Genomic DNA, 16,310 nt, shown 5'->3' with positions numbered 1-16,310 from the left:
CAAAGTAAATGTTTAGTAATAGTATGGGGCTAGATAATAAACCACAAGAACATTCTTGATGTCTGAAACTTGCGTCCCTGGGGGAATACCTGGTCACAGAGCCCCCTCCTTCGTCTACCCATGATACGATCCTTGGCGCGTTGAATTCTGGGCTATTTACTGTCCTCCCAACTCCGTTCATTCTCATCCTACTCCCCGGCTGGAAAAATGGCCGCTTCAGCGGCAGCGCAGGGCTCAAACCCCGGTCTCTGCCCCAGTTTCGCAGTGGTCTGCTCGTTCCTGGAGCGCTACGGACAAGCCCTGGACCTACCCGAACTCACCTTTCCYCAGATGGAGAGGTATCTCCGGGACACATCGACAGGTGGGAAGGGAGAGGGTCTCAGCATCATCATCACTGACTTTCTATCTAGCTGGGTGGTCAGGGGGGAGCCAGTACAGCTAGCTGGCTTAGGGGAGTTTCCACACTCTGTGACATGTGCCTCGGTATAACTGGCTAATGTTACTGATTGATGTAGCTAGCTAGATGTATCGTTACTTAGCTATTTGTTAAGAAACTAGCCAGCCATTCCTGCTTGAATGACCAAACTAGCAAGTTAGCTACCTTAATTTCGTTAGCTAGCGAACGTTAGCTARCAGGTGTACTTTTCCATCTTGCCCATACTAGTGCAAGAAAGGTATACAACTCAGCCCCAGTGTATGAGTAAATACTATTTGAATACAATCGATATCGTATTGTGTCGAATCGTGTCGTAAACAGTTGTCAAAATAGTCCGATAAAAACACTACTTGGCAGACTGTCAATTTCGCGCAGGCGCAATGCGTGATGTGTAGTCGAGCTAGCCAACTTCATGCTAAACCAAGCTAACGTTAGTCAACACATCAGTGGCTATTAATTCATTCAAATAAAATACCGCTGATTTCAAATTACTCAGACTTTACATTTGTCACAGTTTATAATTATTTAAATCCTCCTTTGAGACWATGTTAGCTACTGGTGCTTTCTTGTCACGATTTAGCTAGCTAGTTATCTGGCTAGCTGTGTGTGGCGTACCTAGGCTAGTATGTACTAACGTTGCAGTATCTGCAGGAAAGATGTTGTTACAGTTAGTTAACTGTCTGTAGACTGCCGTGATAACGTTGTTTGCTCTTTCCACATTTACTCCATTGTTCACCAAACACATCGTCGTGTTTTTTTATTAATGCAAAAAATGACAATGAATCACAGTTGTTGATCTTACCTCCACGTCTGCCACTGTTAGCTAGATATTTGAGGATAATTCTAAGAAAGTGTGAATCAATGTGAATTGCACAGACAGTCAGAATAGCAGAAGGAGAATGTTTATTTTATTTTATTTTAATTCCACTGCACAATGGGTGTTGTAATAAGTGTTTAGTGTTATACTAGCTGGTGTTATGACAGTGTACTTAGTTTTATATCAAACTAATGTATTAACTCGTGTATTATTTCTCTCTGTGTGTATCTCTCTCAGTTCCCAAGCCGCTGGTGGAGCTGCATGTCAAGCTCCTGAGGAAGCTTGGCAAGTCTGTGTCTGCAGACAAGTGGGAGAGGTACCTGGCTAAGGTGAGCTGTGTGTGTGTGTGTGTGTGTGTGTGTGTGTGTGTGTGTGTGTGTGTGTGTGTGTGCGTGTGCGTGTGTGTACACCTGTAATGACTGTATATTTATCACACAGGTATGCCAGGACATCAACAGTAGCTGGGCATGGGAGCTGGAACACAAGGGCTACCAGGATTTGAGCATGGAGTGCAAAACCAGCATCCTCAAAGTAAGACACACACACACCTTGTGCAGACTATCACACTAATATACCAGACGACCTATTTACCTCCTCTGTGATATCTACTGTTATGTATGAACAGTATATTGATAATATACAGTGCCTTCAGAAAGTATTCACACCCCTTGACTTTTTACATGTTGTTGTGTTACAGCCTGAATTAAACATTTTAGATTTTGTGTCACTGATTTACACAGTACCCTATAATATCAAAGTGGAATAATCTTTTTAGAAATGTTTACAAATTAATAAAACATTTAAAGCTTAAATATCTTGAGTCAATAAGTATTCAACCCCTTTGTTAACAAGTCAGATAATAATCGTGTTAAACACTATCTCATCTCAACCCCACAAATAAAATTATCTGTAACGTCTCTGTCGAGCAGTGAATTTCAAACACAGATTCAACGATGAAAACTGCAAAGAAGGGCACCTATTGGTAGATGGATACATATATTTTTTAAAGCAGACACTGAATATCCATTTGAGCATGGTGGAGCTATTAATTACAATTTGGATGGTGTATCAATACACCCAGTTACTACAAAAATACAGGCGTTCTTCCTAACTCAGTTGACGGAGAGTAAGGAAATCGCTCAGGGATTTCACCATGAGGCCAATGGTGATTTTAAACCAGTTACAGAGATAGCTGTGATAGGCGACAGCTGAGGATAGATCTAACTTGTAGTTACTCCACAGTACAAACCTAAATGACATAGTGAAAAGGATGCCTGTACAGAATAAAAATATTCCAAAACATGCATCCTGTTTGCAATAAGGCACTAAAGTGATACTGAAAAAAATAACTTACGTTTTTGTCCGGAATACAAAGCACAATGTTTTGGGCAAATCAAACACATCACTGTGTACCACTCTTCATATTCTCAACCATGGTGGTCGCTGCATCATATTATGGGTATGCTTGTCATCGGCAAGGACTAGGGAGCTTTTGAGGATAAAAAGAAAAGGAATAGAGCTAAGCATAGGCAAAGTCCTAGAAGAAAACCTGGTTGTCTGCTTTCCAACAGACACTGGGAGACAAATCCACCTTTCAGCAGGACAATAACCTAAAACACAAGGCCAATTATACACTGGAGTTACTTTTTATTTTATTTATTTATTTAACTACGCAAGTCAGTAAAGAACAAATTCTTATTTACAATGAAGGCCTACCAAAAGGCAAAAGGCCTCCTGCGGGGACAGGGGCCTGGGATAAAAAAAAAATACAATTTAAATATAGGACAAAACACACATCACAACAAGAGAGACACAACACTACATAAAGAGAGACCTAAGACGACAACATAACAAGGCAGCAACACATGACCTCACAGCATGGTAGTAACACAACATAACATGGTAGCAACACAAAAACATGGTACAAACATTATTGGGCAAAGGTCAAGAAGGTAGAGACAACAATACATCACACCACGCAGCCACAACTGTAAGTAAGAGTGTCCATGATTGAGTCTTTGAATGAAGAGATTGAGATAAAACTGTCCAGTTTGAGTGTTTGTTGCTGCTCGTTCCAGTCACTATCTGCGGAAAACTTTTTTGACTTAAATTGTCTTAAACATATATGACAAGACTTGAAAATGGCTGTCTAGCAATGATCACCAACCAACTTGACAGGGTTTGAAGAATTTTAAAAATAGTAAAGGGCAAATATTATACAATCGAGGTTTGCAAAGCTCTTAGAGACTTACCCAGAAAGACCCACAGCTGTAATCGCTGCCCAAGGTGATTCAAATGTATTTATTTTCCATTAATACTTTTTTTCGCTTTGAAATTWGAGTATTRTGTGTAGATCGTTGACAATAAATTCCAATAAAATTCATTTTAATCCCACTTTGTAACAACAAAATGTGGAAAAAGTAAAGGCGTGTGAATACTTTCTGAAGGCACTGTACTGTTTTCTTCTCTTTCTCTGTCTGACCCTAACCCCCCCGTCTCTCTCTAACCCCCGACCCCAGTACCTGTGTGAGATCCAGTTTGATGACAACTTGAAGTTCAAGACGTTGGTGAACGAGGAGGAGGCGGAGGCGATGAGGCTGCAGCCGTTGGGCAGAGACAGACAGGGCCTGATGTACTGGCTGCAGACTGACGCCCAACACAACATCCGACTGTACACAGAGGAACAGGATGACTGGGACGGATCCACCTGGAGATGTATCGTCAGGTAATGATGCATGGATGGATGTATGGATGGATAGATGAGATGTATTTTTTGTAACCCTAGTCGGAGCATCTGAGAAGAGAGAAAGGGTGTATGTACAGTGCTGTGAAAAGGTATTTGCCCCCTACTTTTGCATATTGTTGATACTGAATGTTATTAGATCTTAAACCTAAACCTAAGAATAGATAAAGGGAACCTGATTGAACAAATAACACAACAATGACATATTTATTTCATAAACAAAGTTATGCAACACCCAATGCCCCCGTGTGAAAAAGTAATTTCCCCCTTACACTCAATAACTGGATGGCCTGACATTCTCTTGTAGAAGGAAGGAACCATGAATTCTGCTCTGTATCAGAGAATTCTACAGGAGAATGTCAGGCCATCCGTCTGTGAGCTGAAGCGCAGCTGGGTCATGCAGCAAAACAATGATCCAAAACACACAATCAAGTCTACATGAAAATGGTTCAAAAGCAACACATTCAAAGTCCAGACCTAATCCCAATTGAGATGTTGTGGCAGGACTTGAAACATGCTTCAAAACCCACAAATGTCGCTGAGTTAAAGCAGTTCTGCATGCAAGAGTGGGCCAAAATTCCTCCACAGCGATGTGAGAGACTGATCAACAACTACAGGAAGTATTTGGTTGCAGTCATTACAGCTAAAGGTGGCACAACCAGTTATTGAGTGCAACTACTTTGTTAATTAAATAAGTATACATTTTTGGGGTTATTAGTAAACTCAGGTTCCCTTTATCTAATATTAGGTTTTGGTTGAAGATCTGATAACATTCAGTATCAAAAATATGCAAAAAATAGAGAATATCAGAAAGGGGCAAATGCTTTTTTATGGCACCGTATGTTCAGAATGTTCTGTTTGTCCTCAGAACCCGGAATGACTTAGCCGATGCTTTGGACCTCCTGAAGACCCAGCTGGATCCAGAACACAAGGAGAAAGAGGAAGGAGAGACGGAGAAAGAGATGGACAGAGAGAAGGGAGGGTCCAACTGTGCCACACCTGTGGAGAGGGGGAGAAGAGGCAAGGAGGAGGGTAAGGGTTTTGTTGTTACTTGTAATATGATGGTGTAGTTAGTAGTAATATGATCATGTGGTCACTACTGACATATTATAATTGTGTTATTATGAATGAATGTTGGAACCAGAGCTGCAATATAACATGTCAACATGTGTGGTGATTTTTCAAGGCGAAGCTGAAGAAGAGGAGGAGGCAAGACAGATGAGGAAGGCTGAGGAAGACAAGAAGAAGAGTAAAGAGAGAGAGAAGAACGAGGAAGATGAGGAAAAGCGAGAGAAGAGTAGATCATCTTCCTACCCAGAGTCCACTAGTACGGACGTCAACATGGCGTCTTTAGCAGAGAAGGAAAACCCAACCAAGCTTGAACCGGTAGTCTCAGTGAAGGAGGAKAACATTGCAGTTGAGATGAAGGAAGAAAAGGAGAAGAAAGAAGAGGGAGAGAAACAGAGCGGTAGGAAGGAGGAGAGGTCAGAAGTGATTGACAACAGAGTGAGCACCATCACTGCACTGGTCAAAGAGGAACCCCAAACGCTTAGCAACTCCCCTAGCAATGCTGTCTCCGTCGTCATGGTGCCCATCTCGGCAACGATGAAACAGGAAGTTCCTCCTGTGAAGGAGGAAGCAGAGAGGGCGCTGAGGACCGATCAGCAGGCCAAGATACCACTGAAGAAGAGAGAGCTCTTTGGCGCCAACCGTCACCATAGCAACACACATCACAACAACAACAATGACATGCACAGCAACCATCACAACAACAACAGCCATAGCAGCAGTACTAGCAGTAGCATCATCGTCCGTAACCCTTCAGTAACACATACCAAGGAGGAGCAGCTGGGGAGGCAGTCAACTCCTGATGGGGGCCTGGCAGTCCCATTGCCAGAGGAGCTGACCAATGGGGGGGCTCCCCTAAACGGGCTTGGAGGGCTCATAGGGGGTATAGGTCATGTGGGGGTCATCTGCAGGCCGGTGTCGCAGCAACAAGATGGCGGATCGGTCTGTACGGAGAGAACCAGACCAGGGTCAGAGGAGGGGGAGGAGAGGGCCAGAGCTCCAGACAAGGAGAGGAGCAGGCAGTCAGTCCTGGTGAGGAAGAGTCCTGGCTGGGGAGAGACTGAAGCCCCAACACCCCTGGAGCCTAGAGGACAGGAGAGACAGGCAGGAGGAGAGGAGAGGGAAGGAGAGAGAGAGAGGAATGAGCAAGGAGAGAGATCAAGGGAGAGGTTAGGAGAGGATGGAAGAGAGAAAGCGAGGGAGAATTTACATGGAGACCAGTCTGGAGAGAGGGATGACAACCCAAAAGAGAAAAAGACTAACCTCCATGTGGAGAAAAGTGAGGGATGCCATGGAACAGAGGAAGATGAGAAGAAGAAGAGTACCTCAGGAGAGAAGGAGCAGGAGTCAGATAGCAGCCAGACTGTAGAAGGACAGAAGGTTCAGGAGGACCAGGAAGAGGCCCTCAACACAGACACACCAGCCCATGCCGGGGTGAAAGGTGCTGGGCATGGAGCAACAGACCGGCCGGGTCCCCTGGAAGCCTCCTCTGAGCTACAGAAAGAAGGGATCAGGCTGAAGATAAAGATCCCTCCCAACCAGAGGAGAGAGAACGTGAGAGAGCAGAAGGGGGAGGAGCAGGGAGATGGGAGGTCTCTGCGGAGATCGGCTCGGATCTGCAGGTAAGGTCCATGATAGAATCTCTTCCCATTTCTTTCATCACAATAACTGAYGTGACAATTTATCATGTAGAGCTGAATAATAGATACAATATTCTGATTTATTATCATGCTCTCACTCATCCCCGTCGTGCCGGCTGGCTCATAGGGCAGCAACAAAGGCTCTCCACTTCTTCTGACTGTCTTTGGCCATCTTTTCCAACTGTGCCCCAGCTCTGCTGGTATTGTTGGAGCTGTCTCCATTGTGCTGTAATTTGATATTTTACTGATCAACCCTACCTACAGACCCAGCCCAAACAAGGTGGAGAGGCAAGACGCACCCCCAGGGGTGAGGGAGGAAGAAGAGGAGAAGACTGCTCAATGGCAAAAGAAGAGAGAAAACCCTGAGGGACAAAGCAGGACTGTGAAGGTAACTACTTTGTTTTAAAAGTTCATTTACTCATAAGTGATCGAGGAATAAGGCTTTGTATGAATGTGAAAATGATCATAGCCAAGAAAATGTTGGTTATCAATGTGATTGATTGTAAATGTGTGTGTGCCTACAGAGCAGACGAAGACAACGAGGCCCCCGCTGGTCAAATACTCGAGCGAAGAGATGCAAACCGAATGAGGGAGGAGCGGAGGAGAGAGGGAGGGAGGAGGGGAGAGGGGGTGGGGGAAGTGGTTGTGAATCAGATGACTCTAGCCAATCAGAGGAGACGCCTAATGAAGATCCCTGCAGCCACTGTGGACTCCCCAACCACCCCGAACTGGTGAGAAGTGTGTGTGTTTGGACTAGATTGTGTTTTTTGTTTCTTTACATCTCGGCATCCGTATGACTTATGAAATATTGTGCTTTACTGTGAAGCCAGAAACGGTGTGTGTTTAAACTGTTTCCCTTCTGCAGATCACTATCTATTCCTAATTTCATGAGTTTATTAACACCAAGCACCTGAATGTGTGCACACTCCGTTTGAAACCAACCTGTGTTTCTCTGCTGCAGATCCTGCTGTGTGATTCATGTGATAGTGGTTACCACACCGCCTGTCTCAGACCCCCTCTCATGGTCATACCTGAGGGAGAATGGTTCTGCCCGCCCTGCCAACACGTAAGTGATAGAGAGAGCGAGAGAGAGAGAGTGTGCGCGTGCGTGCATGCATGTATTAACACTGTCCCTGGTCTCTGTAGAAGCTGCTGTGTGACAGACTAGAGGAGCAGCTGCAGAATTTGGATTGCGTTATGAAGAAAAGAGACAGAGCTGAGAGGAGGTCACACACATACACACACTCAATCTCACACGTCACACACGGTCTCACTCAAACAATGTCACACACACACTGAAATGGTTGTGTAATTCCTGTGTTTTTTCTCTGTAGGAGGGAGCGTCTGGTGTATGTGGGAATCAGTGTGGAGAACATCATTCCTGTAAGTACACACACAATTAGGAAAATGTAGTCTAGAAGGCCAAATGTGCATAAAATAAATGATCATAATCTGAATTTGTGTGTGTTATGTGTTTCTAGCAGGAAGGGGAGGAAGAAGAGGAGAAACAGGCGAAAAAGAAAGATGCAAAAAATACCAAAAATCTGGGAAGGAGGTCTACCAGAACCAGGAAGTGTATCAGCTACAGGTGTGTGTGTGTGAACGAGAAGTGACGGCATAGCTCAAATAAAGTAGTCAAGTCACATGTTGTCATGGTGACAATCCCATCTCATAGTGTGCCAGGGTTTTGGCTGAGGAAAAATAAATAAATTAAAGCCACTAAATAAAATTGTTGCCTGCCAAATTAACCGGGAGAAAAAAACATCCCATTGTCAAATTTAGTGGAATTCGTTGATGGAAATACCAGTCGATGGAAATGCATTTGACCGTCATGCTTATCGGTCTATAGGTTAATTTGCTYAATTTAGTGGAATTAAATTGGGGCGTGTGTATTTGTTAGTCATGGTAGGCAGGCTATCAGCGCATCACCCACATCACCCACTAATTTGCAATGTGAGCTGGAGGCAGTATGCATTTTGAAAACACTAAATTGTTAGAAACCTATGTGTTTTACTTCATATTATGAGGCATGTCTTACCTTGCTTCAAAGTAGCCTCGCCAAAATKCCACCATAGAAACGTGGAAGGAATTATTTTATAAAGACTTCCTCATATGCCATTGAAACCAGCATTTCTCTTTTGTTCTATTGGTTTTTAGCGACCAATCCTAGTTGCATCTTTAGATTCCCCTTCATTCTAAGTTTCTAACAGAGATTTTTATCTCTGTCACATATGGAACTGCTCGCATCAGGTGCGTTGTATAGAATTGCATTTTGGCAAATGTTTGAACATGTTTTATTGCCTGCTTCATTGGTAGACGACTTCATGGGTTACGCAACCAATGCATATGGGTCTGGTAAATTTCTCAAATGGCCGGTAAATTAAAATCTTCCCTGTCACGTTGTCCCAATGACAGTATAAATTAATGGTAAAAGTCATCGATCACATGACACTATTCATTCCTATTTGAAGACTATAGCGCACTGAAGCCAAACGAAGTCGGTTAAAATGGCGTCTCATGGAGACATAACATGCGCTGTTTGAGCTAGAGATCTTCACTGATCCACCTGTATCCGAATACCTGAGACCCGATCCAGGACCTGAGTGGGTCCAGATACAGAATTTTAAATAATGTCACGGGTCTGGGTTGGACCTGATATAATTGTCACAGGGCTCAGGTATGTGTAATTTGAACTGACTTTTCCGGAAGGGCCCTGTACATATCCGAACGCAACTGCTGCAGTAGAGAGAGAAAAATAAATAATTGATATTGCTGCTCTTGGTTTTCACAAGAGTGGAGCATGGCGTATGTAGCTTGTTGATGGTCAACATAAGTCATCAAAGCAGCTATAGGCTACAGTCATAGAGCCTCGCTCTATGTGTGGCAAAAGTTAGGAAATATCTTATTGTTTTATTGAACCTTATTTTAACTAGGCAAGTCCGTTAAGAACAAATTCTTATTTTACAATGATGGCCAAACCCTCCCCTAACCCGGACGACGCTGGGCCAATTGTGCACCACCCTATGGGACTCCAGATCACGGCCGGTTGTGATACAGCCCGGGATCAAACCAGGGTCTGTAGTGACGCCTCTAGCACTGAGATGCAGTGCCTTAGACCGCTGCGCCACTCGGGATATGGAATTAAAATGTTGAAGGATAGGCTACCAAGACGAAGAGGTAGGCTGCTACTTAATATTCTGAATGGAATTGTTGTTATTTGTAGGATGAGAGCGCATGCACTGCAGCCTCAGTTAGTTAGCTAGCTTAACTAGCTTCTTACAGGTTTGATGCAGTCAAGACAGGTACTAGGTAATCGTATTTGATGATAAATAACCTAGCTATGGCAGCTATATATGGGAAAGGTAAAGGGGATACCTAGTCAGTTGCACAACTGAATGCATTCAACCAAAATGTGTCTTCTGCATTTCACCCAACCCCTCTAAATCAGAGAGGTGTGGGGTGCTGCCTTAATCAATGTCATCGGCGCCCGGGGAGCAGTTGCTGTTGCTGGTTAACTGCCTTGCTCAAGGGCATAATGGAAGATTTTTCCACCTTACCCACTCGGGGATTCGAACTATCGAGCTTTCGGTTACTGGCCCAACGCTCTTAACCACTAGGCTGCCTGCCGCCCATAGTCTACAATAGCGCGAGTCGGCTTGGTTGGTTGCTCTTTCCCTCCCTTCTCCTTGTGTCACTCACACAGTATTGCCCCTCCCTCGTCTGCTAGAGCGGCACCTTATTCCTCTCAAGCTTTATCAGCTCGGGGTTAATAAAGTCGCTTTAAAAAATGCCTTTTCTGCTGCTTCCCTCACTCTGATCAGACCGGGTCTGGATCCAACCAGGTCTATACGGAATGGGTCTAGTTGTCCTCGAGTCTGTACAGAACGGGTTTTTATATTTAAAAAGTGTATTTATGCATATCGGGTCCGGGTGGGAAAGCCCCAGGTCCATTTCGGAATGGGTCCAATTTTTTGGAAATCTAGTTTGAGCTACTCCAGGAAGTGATGTTGCAGGCTAGCTCAGTGCTGCCCCCTCTCATTGAGTAACTCAAGTTGAAGGCCGACCGGGGTACTGCAGGCTGCAATTAGCAACTAAATTATTATTCTAACTTCTTCTATGCACAATTTTAAAACATCTGGTGTATTAGAAGCAATTATTGGTACCATGATTGTCTTCCAAAAAAAGTGTATGAAGATTGCCATTTTTCCATTCACTATTATGGGGGATCCTGTTTTCTACCAACAATGTGTGCAGTACCGCGGTCGGCTTTGAATTCCTGTGGCTTCTCCCCTGCATTTTCCGGCTCCACATTTTCCTAACGTAAACCTTGGTGTGTGTGTTCCAGGTTTGATGACTTTGATGACGCCATTGATGAAGCGATAGAGGAAGACGTCAGAGATGCTGATGGAGGAGGTGAGAAATATAGAGGAGAGAGAGGAAGGGAATGAGTGTGTACACTGAGTACTGAATGGCTCCCTATTCCCTATATCAGGGATCATCCACTAGATTCAGCCAAGTGTCGATTTTTCTTTTTTTTCTTGAGCGGATGGTCGGGGGGGACATCATTTCAAACCTTGCTTGCATTTGTATACATTCATGTGTCTCTATTATGCGTGGGAATAGATTATTATTTATTTTTGGGGGCAAAGGAAACTTGGGGGGACAAATAAAATCACCCGTGGGCCAAATCCGGCCCGCGGGATGCCAGTTGGGGAACCCTGCCCTATATAGTTGCACTACTTTTGACCAGAGCTCTAAGGGTCCTGGTCAATAGTAGTGCACTATGTAGGGAATATGGTGTCATTTTGGATGCATCCAATATGAGGAACAAGATGCAAACAAGAGGGTTTAGATGACAGAATAGTGGCCTGCCTGTGTTTCTGTTGTTGTGTGTAACCCTGTGGTCCTGTGTGTAGGAGTGGGGCGGGATAAGGACATGGCCACCATATCGGAGGAGGGGAACGAGAAACGAGGACCAACCACAGCTCAGGCCCCTCCCACCAGGAGCAGGAAGAGGCGGAGACTTAACGACCTGGAGAGCGACAGCACGGCTGCAGAGAGTGAGGAGGAGTTTCAGCTCAGCGCCAGGTGCGTTTGTCCCTGACTGGCCGCATTGGAGCTAACCCCCATATTGTAAAGTAATTTTTTGTTTGAGCACTATAAATGCAAACTTTTAACTTATGTCTGTAGTACGGAGGAGGAGTTTGTAGCGTCAGGTGATGAGGAAGCAGCCAGTGATGTGGACAGCTTTGCCAGTGACCCGGGCTTCGTAAGCCAGTCTACACGGGCACAGAGACGGGGACCTAAACAGAGAACCACCAGGACTTCAGCAAAGTGCAAGAAATGCCCTCGCAGACGGAGGAGAGGATGGGGGGAGGAGGAGAGTGAAGATGAGGAGGAAGAGGAGATAGGTGAGTTAGGCTTGGAATATAAGTTGGGAAAAGATGACACACACACACAGAAATCCAGGTTTGGTGCTGGAGGTTAAAGAACATGTTCAGTTGAAAGTCAAATAAAACTCTGTCTCTTTCTGTAGAGACCAGTGATTTGAGTGACAGCGATGAGGACAGGAAGAGGTGTGGTTTAAGGCGGGGCCGGAAGCGGGAGGTGAACTACCGCGAGACGTCGGAATCCGAGGGTTCCCAGGCAACCACTAATAAGGACAAGGCCAAATCCGTCCGTCGTCTCTCCAGCTCAAACAGCGATGGTCAGTTACTATGGTTACCATCCCTGCCCCAAATTAGGGAGGTCCATGTGGAACTTGACAGACTGTCATTTAGTGAATGTAAACAATTCATAACCAACCCGCATTCAGACACTAGTGGCAAAAAAACGCTTCTGCAAGTGAAAGTGTGCCGATAATGTTCCACCCCTCCCCCTCCTAAATTTAAACCAATCTAAACCGACCACTGTCCCTAAACCAACATTTTCTGGTTGGCGGGATGAAGCGGAAAACACACGTCACCAGATGCAAAGAAAATAGAGCAGTTTTACATTTTTCACCACTTCCGCGGCAACTTTGGCCATCGATTCCATTGCGCCGGGCAAAGGAGTGTTTTTGCCGCTAGTGTCTGAATGCGGGGTTAACTCCTGCTGATGTCTGAATCCGCCGCTCGCTCACTCTATTTCAGAATCCTCCCATTCGAGAGAGTCTGAGGAGGAAGAAAAGAGGGGAAAGAGGTGGAGAGAAGAGGTGGAGGAGACTAGAACAAGGGGAAAGAAGAGGGGAGGAGAGAAGATGGGCAGAGGGAAGCGGAGAGAGGTGTTGATAGAACAGCGGAGGAAACATCTAGCTCTGCTGAAGAAATGCATACCCTCCACTAAAGATGATGAGGATGATAATGGGGAATCAGAGTCGTCATCCGAGGAAGATCGTCCTATCCGCAAACGACTTAACCGCATCGACTCTGATGAAGAGGGAAAAAATAAGGAGGATGAAGAGGAGAAGAAGCTGAGAAAGACGTTGACAAAAGACAAGGAATCAAACAGCCCTAACAGACAGCAGGCATCTAGAGGCTCAATGAAGCCTGGGGCTGAGAGTGCAGCCTTACCCAGGGACAGAGCAGCCAGAGCTGGACAGAACAGCCCCCCACCTCCTGACCAGTCAAACGCATGATGACAAACAGACTGTTACTTTTAGTTTTTTTTTTTTTTACTTTCTTGCCTTTCACCAATGACCTTTCTCATTACCTCATCATCATCCCTCCTTCCGTTTCTCCTTCCCCTCCTCCCTGAACAGGATGAGTAACTACTGGACCAAATGCACTAGCACCATCCAACACGCAGACACACAACACAATACACAGCCAGAGGGTGAAGGACTGTCCTGACCTACACCAGACAGACACCCGCCTTAGCTGTTCTGGACTGTACATAGATACTCTCTCTGCTCGGCTGCTGATCCTGTAAAATGCTAGATGTTCCCTTCTCTCTTCTGTCTCCTTGTAAAATAGTGTTCTATATTCCATGAAGGAGAGAGTGAATGGACTGGAGCGTTTAATTATCCCCCAAAAAAGAGAGTTGGATGTTTTAAACCAATGGGAGGCTGCTCCTGTTGTTCTGCTGTGAACCAGGAAGATAACGACTAGAAAGAGATTCATACAGGTTGATTCATCTCAAATGGCACTTTGCAGATTTGACCACAGTTACAACTACAGTTCTGGATACAGTTGTAGTTATAGCTACAGTACACTGGGGGCTTGCAGATGGACACTGGCAAACCTAGCTATGTTCAGTAAATCAATTCACTGTTGGTTGTTATGTGTTAGTTGAAGTGTACCTCCTCTCACTCAGTGAGGACTGAATCATTTCTCCACAATAGTCTACAACTCTTCAGTCCAGTCTATACATTCTACATCCTACTACTATTTGAGAAGATGGGGGCATACTCGTTAGTCAGAAAAAGGACAAACAAGGAGGGACTACTTAAACTTGCTAAATGTTTTACTGCTGTGTGCCCTAATGAATATGGCCCCAGGTGTGAATGCTGTATCTGGCCCTCAGTCCACTGTCTGTTTTTATCATTAGAGTTCTATCTGAACCGCTTGTAGATTCTATCATTCTAGCTCACTGTTCTTATGTTGGTTTCTCCCCCCCCAAAATATTAAATCTTTTGAGATGTTCAGTCTGAATAAAAAAAAATCGCCCTGTTTTTCATCCAGTGTATGTACAGTATGTTTATAGTTGGTGCTGTAACATAGGTGTTTTATAAGTTATTAAAAACCAATATTCAAGCATCTCACAAATGCACTTTGTCTGCTTTTAAAATCTTTTACTATATAAAGATTGACTACACAGTGGACCCATGCAATGGGATGACATGTTCATTGACTGACACAATTGGTGTGTTTTTGTTTGCTGTTATGCCAATATAACTACAATCATTGAGTACTTCCTACGGCAGGGTGCCACGACTGGCAGTCCGCGGGCCAAACGGTGATTTAATTTGGCCCCCCAATCAGCTCCAAGTGAATTTAATTTTGGAAATCAGTTCAAGTATTCCCATGCATAATATACACGTGATCGTAAACAAATGTAAGCCATGTTTGAAATGATTGTTTTAGTCATATCTGTTTGGGCTTCTTGCGGTCTACAAATGATTTGTAATTATGTTCTAGTTGATGATCCCTGTCCTACGGTAATGATTTATGTTAAACATTTGAATGATAATGCCGTATCAGATAGCCTATTCATACACACTGTAGTTATCAGGAGTCCATGAAACCTGCTGCCATCTCCTTGGCTCAACGGTAGTCTTTGTATGCGCCCCAAAATGGCAGCCTATTCCCTATAGTAGGACTCAAGTAAAAAGTAGTGCACTATATAGGAAATAGAAGTGCCTTCATCTTCCTGGTTTAAGATCTCAGGTGTTGAACATGCAGCTTTCTTCTGTGTCCAGATCTACAGTGTTCCTGTGGAGGAGTGGTTGTCTCTGGTCTGGCAGGACTGTGTTGCTGTTACCATGGCCATAGGTAGTGGTACTATGAGGTACCTGGGTTCTATACTTTGCTCTGGTGCATATTTGACTTGACGGCCTGTCCACCTAGTGCAGTTTGCTAAATCTAGAATAAGAATGTGGAAACGTGCTAGTAAACCAAATAGWATGGTTTAAACGTTGGACAAATGAACCAAAGGTTGAGAAATGGTATGGGGCCCATGGTAAATAGCCTGCATAATGTTAGGGTTGCGTCAATTCAATCTGGTATAAGGACAAGTATGACAATGAGTCACTAATTGTATGCTATGTATTTTTTATTAACTAAGTAATAAATGGCAAATGCAATTTCCGTATATACGGGTTCACTGTAACATCACGCAGGATGAAAACAGAGAAGACACTTGTTACTGACAAAGACATTATAATAAATACTCATGACAGAGATAGTTCCCACTTCCGAGCCGGCCTGTCAGAGTAGAGACTGGGCGTGGTTTAGACTTACCCAGCCTATCGTTGGTGTTGGCGCTTTAAGCCAGTCCTGGCCCCTTAGCGCATGTGATGTCCGACGCTGTTGCTGTGTAGATTACGCTCCTTACCCCAAAGACTGAGGTCAGACAGCTCTGTAATATTGTCTGAGCTATTCGCACCTGTATACAATGGCCACTGTTTCTCGCTCAAGGCTAACCCAGCTTCCCAGCACACTTATTGGCTAACTGTTACTTCAACACAGGACACCCAGGCTCCCAGGCCAACAGTTTGTCAATATCCAATCACATTTAATACAGTTGCTAATCACGTTTGTTATAGTATTCAATCACATGTAATACAGTTGCTAATCACGTTTGTTATAGTATTGGGTTATAGTGCATAACTCAGAACCTCACAGATGTTCTTCGTGTGTATAGTTTATCTGTTATTGTCTATTGTACACCACAGTCAGCAGTCCCCTGATTCACCCCCCTCCTGTGTCTCTCTAAGATTAGCACAGTCTCAGTCACACAGTACAGCGCCCACAGCGACCTTTTTAACACACACACATTTCAGACTGCTGTTCATATCTTATGCTCAGATACATTTGTTGCAATTTCAGGCTGTGGCCTCATGGTTAGACAGAGCACTGGTAAGAGTAGAGACTAATGGAAAATGCAGGTTCACATGAGTCAGTAATT

The 16,310-nt window shown here is 44.3% G+C and overlaps 1 protein-coding gene across 3 annotated transcripts; it reads left to right on the top strand.

The window, feature by feature from the left end:
- Positions 1-192: 192 nt before the first annotated feature.
- On the top strand, positions 193-14,449 carry LOC111949818 (remodeling and spacing factor 1). Of its 3 annotated transcripts, none has more exons than XM_023967158.2 (17): positions 193-361; positions 1,491-1,582; positions 1,692-1,784; positions 3,773-3,978; positions 4,865-5,028; positions 5,183-6,686; positions 6,969-7,092; positions 7,229-7,435; positions 7,666-7,770; positions 7,851-7,930; positions 8,039-8,087; positions 8,186-8,292; positions 11,050-11,117; positions 11,621-11,792; positions 11,895-12,115; positions 12,241-12,411; positions 12,836-14,449. In XM_023967158.2, exons 1-17 carry the CDS (start codon positions 208-210, stop codon positions 13,318-13,320), a joined length of 4,002 nt encoding a protein of 1,333 aa, XP_023822926.1. In that variant the 5' UTR covers positions 193-207; the 3' UTR covers positions 13,321-14,449. The 3 variants fall into 3 exon arrangements, with proteins under 3 accessions (XP_023822926.1, XP_070290212.1, XP_070290211.1); XM_070434111.1 differs by having other exon boundaries at positions 4,865-5,034; positions 8,189-8,292; XM_070434110.1 differs by having other exon boundaries at positions 4,865-5,034.
- The last annotated feature ends 1,861 nt before the right edge of the window (positions 14,450-16,310 follow it).

The sequence above is a fragment of the Salvelinus sp. IW2-2015 genome, linkage group LG22, assembly GCF_002910315.2.
Source record: "Salvelinus sp. IW2-2015 linkage group LG22, ASM291031v2, whole genome shotgun sequence".
NCBI classification, from domain to species: Eukaryota; Metazoa; Chordata; class Actinopteri; order Salmoniformes; family Salmonidae; genus Salvelinus; species Salvelinus sp. IW2-2015.
This window is presented reverse-complemented; position numbering and strand designations above follow the sequence as displayed.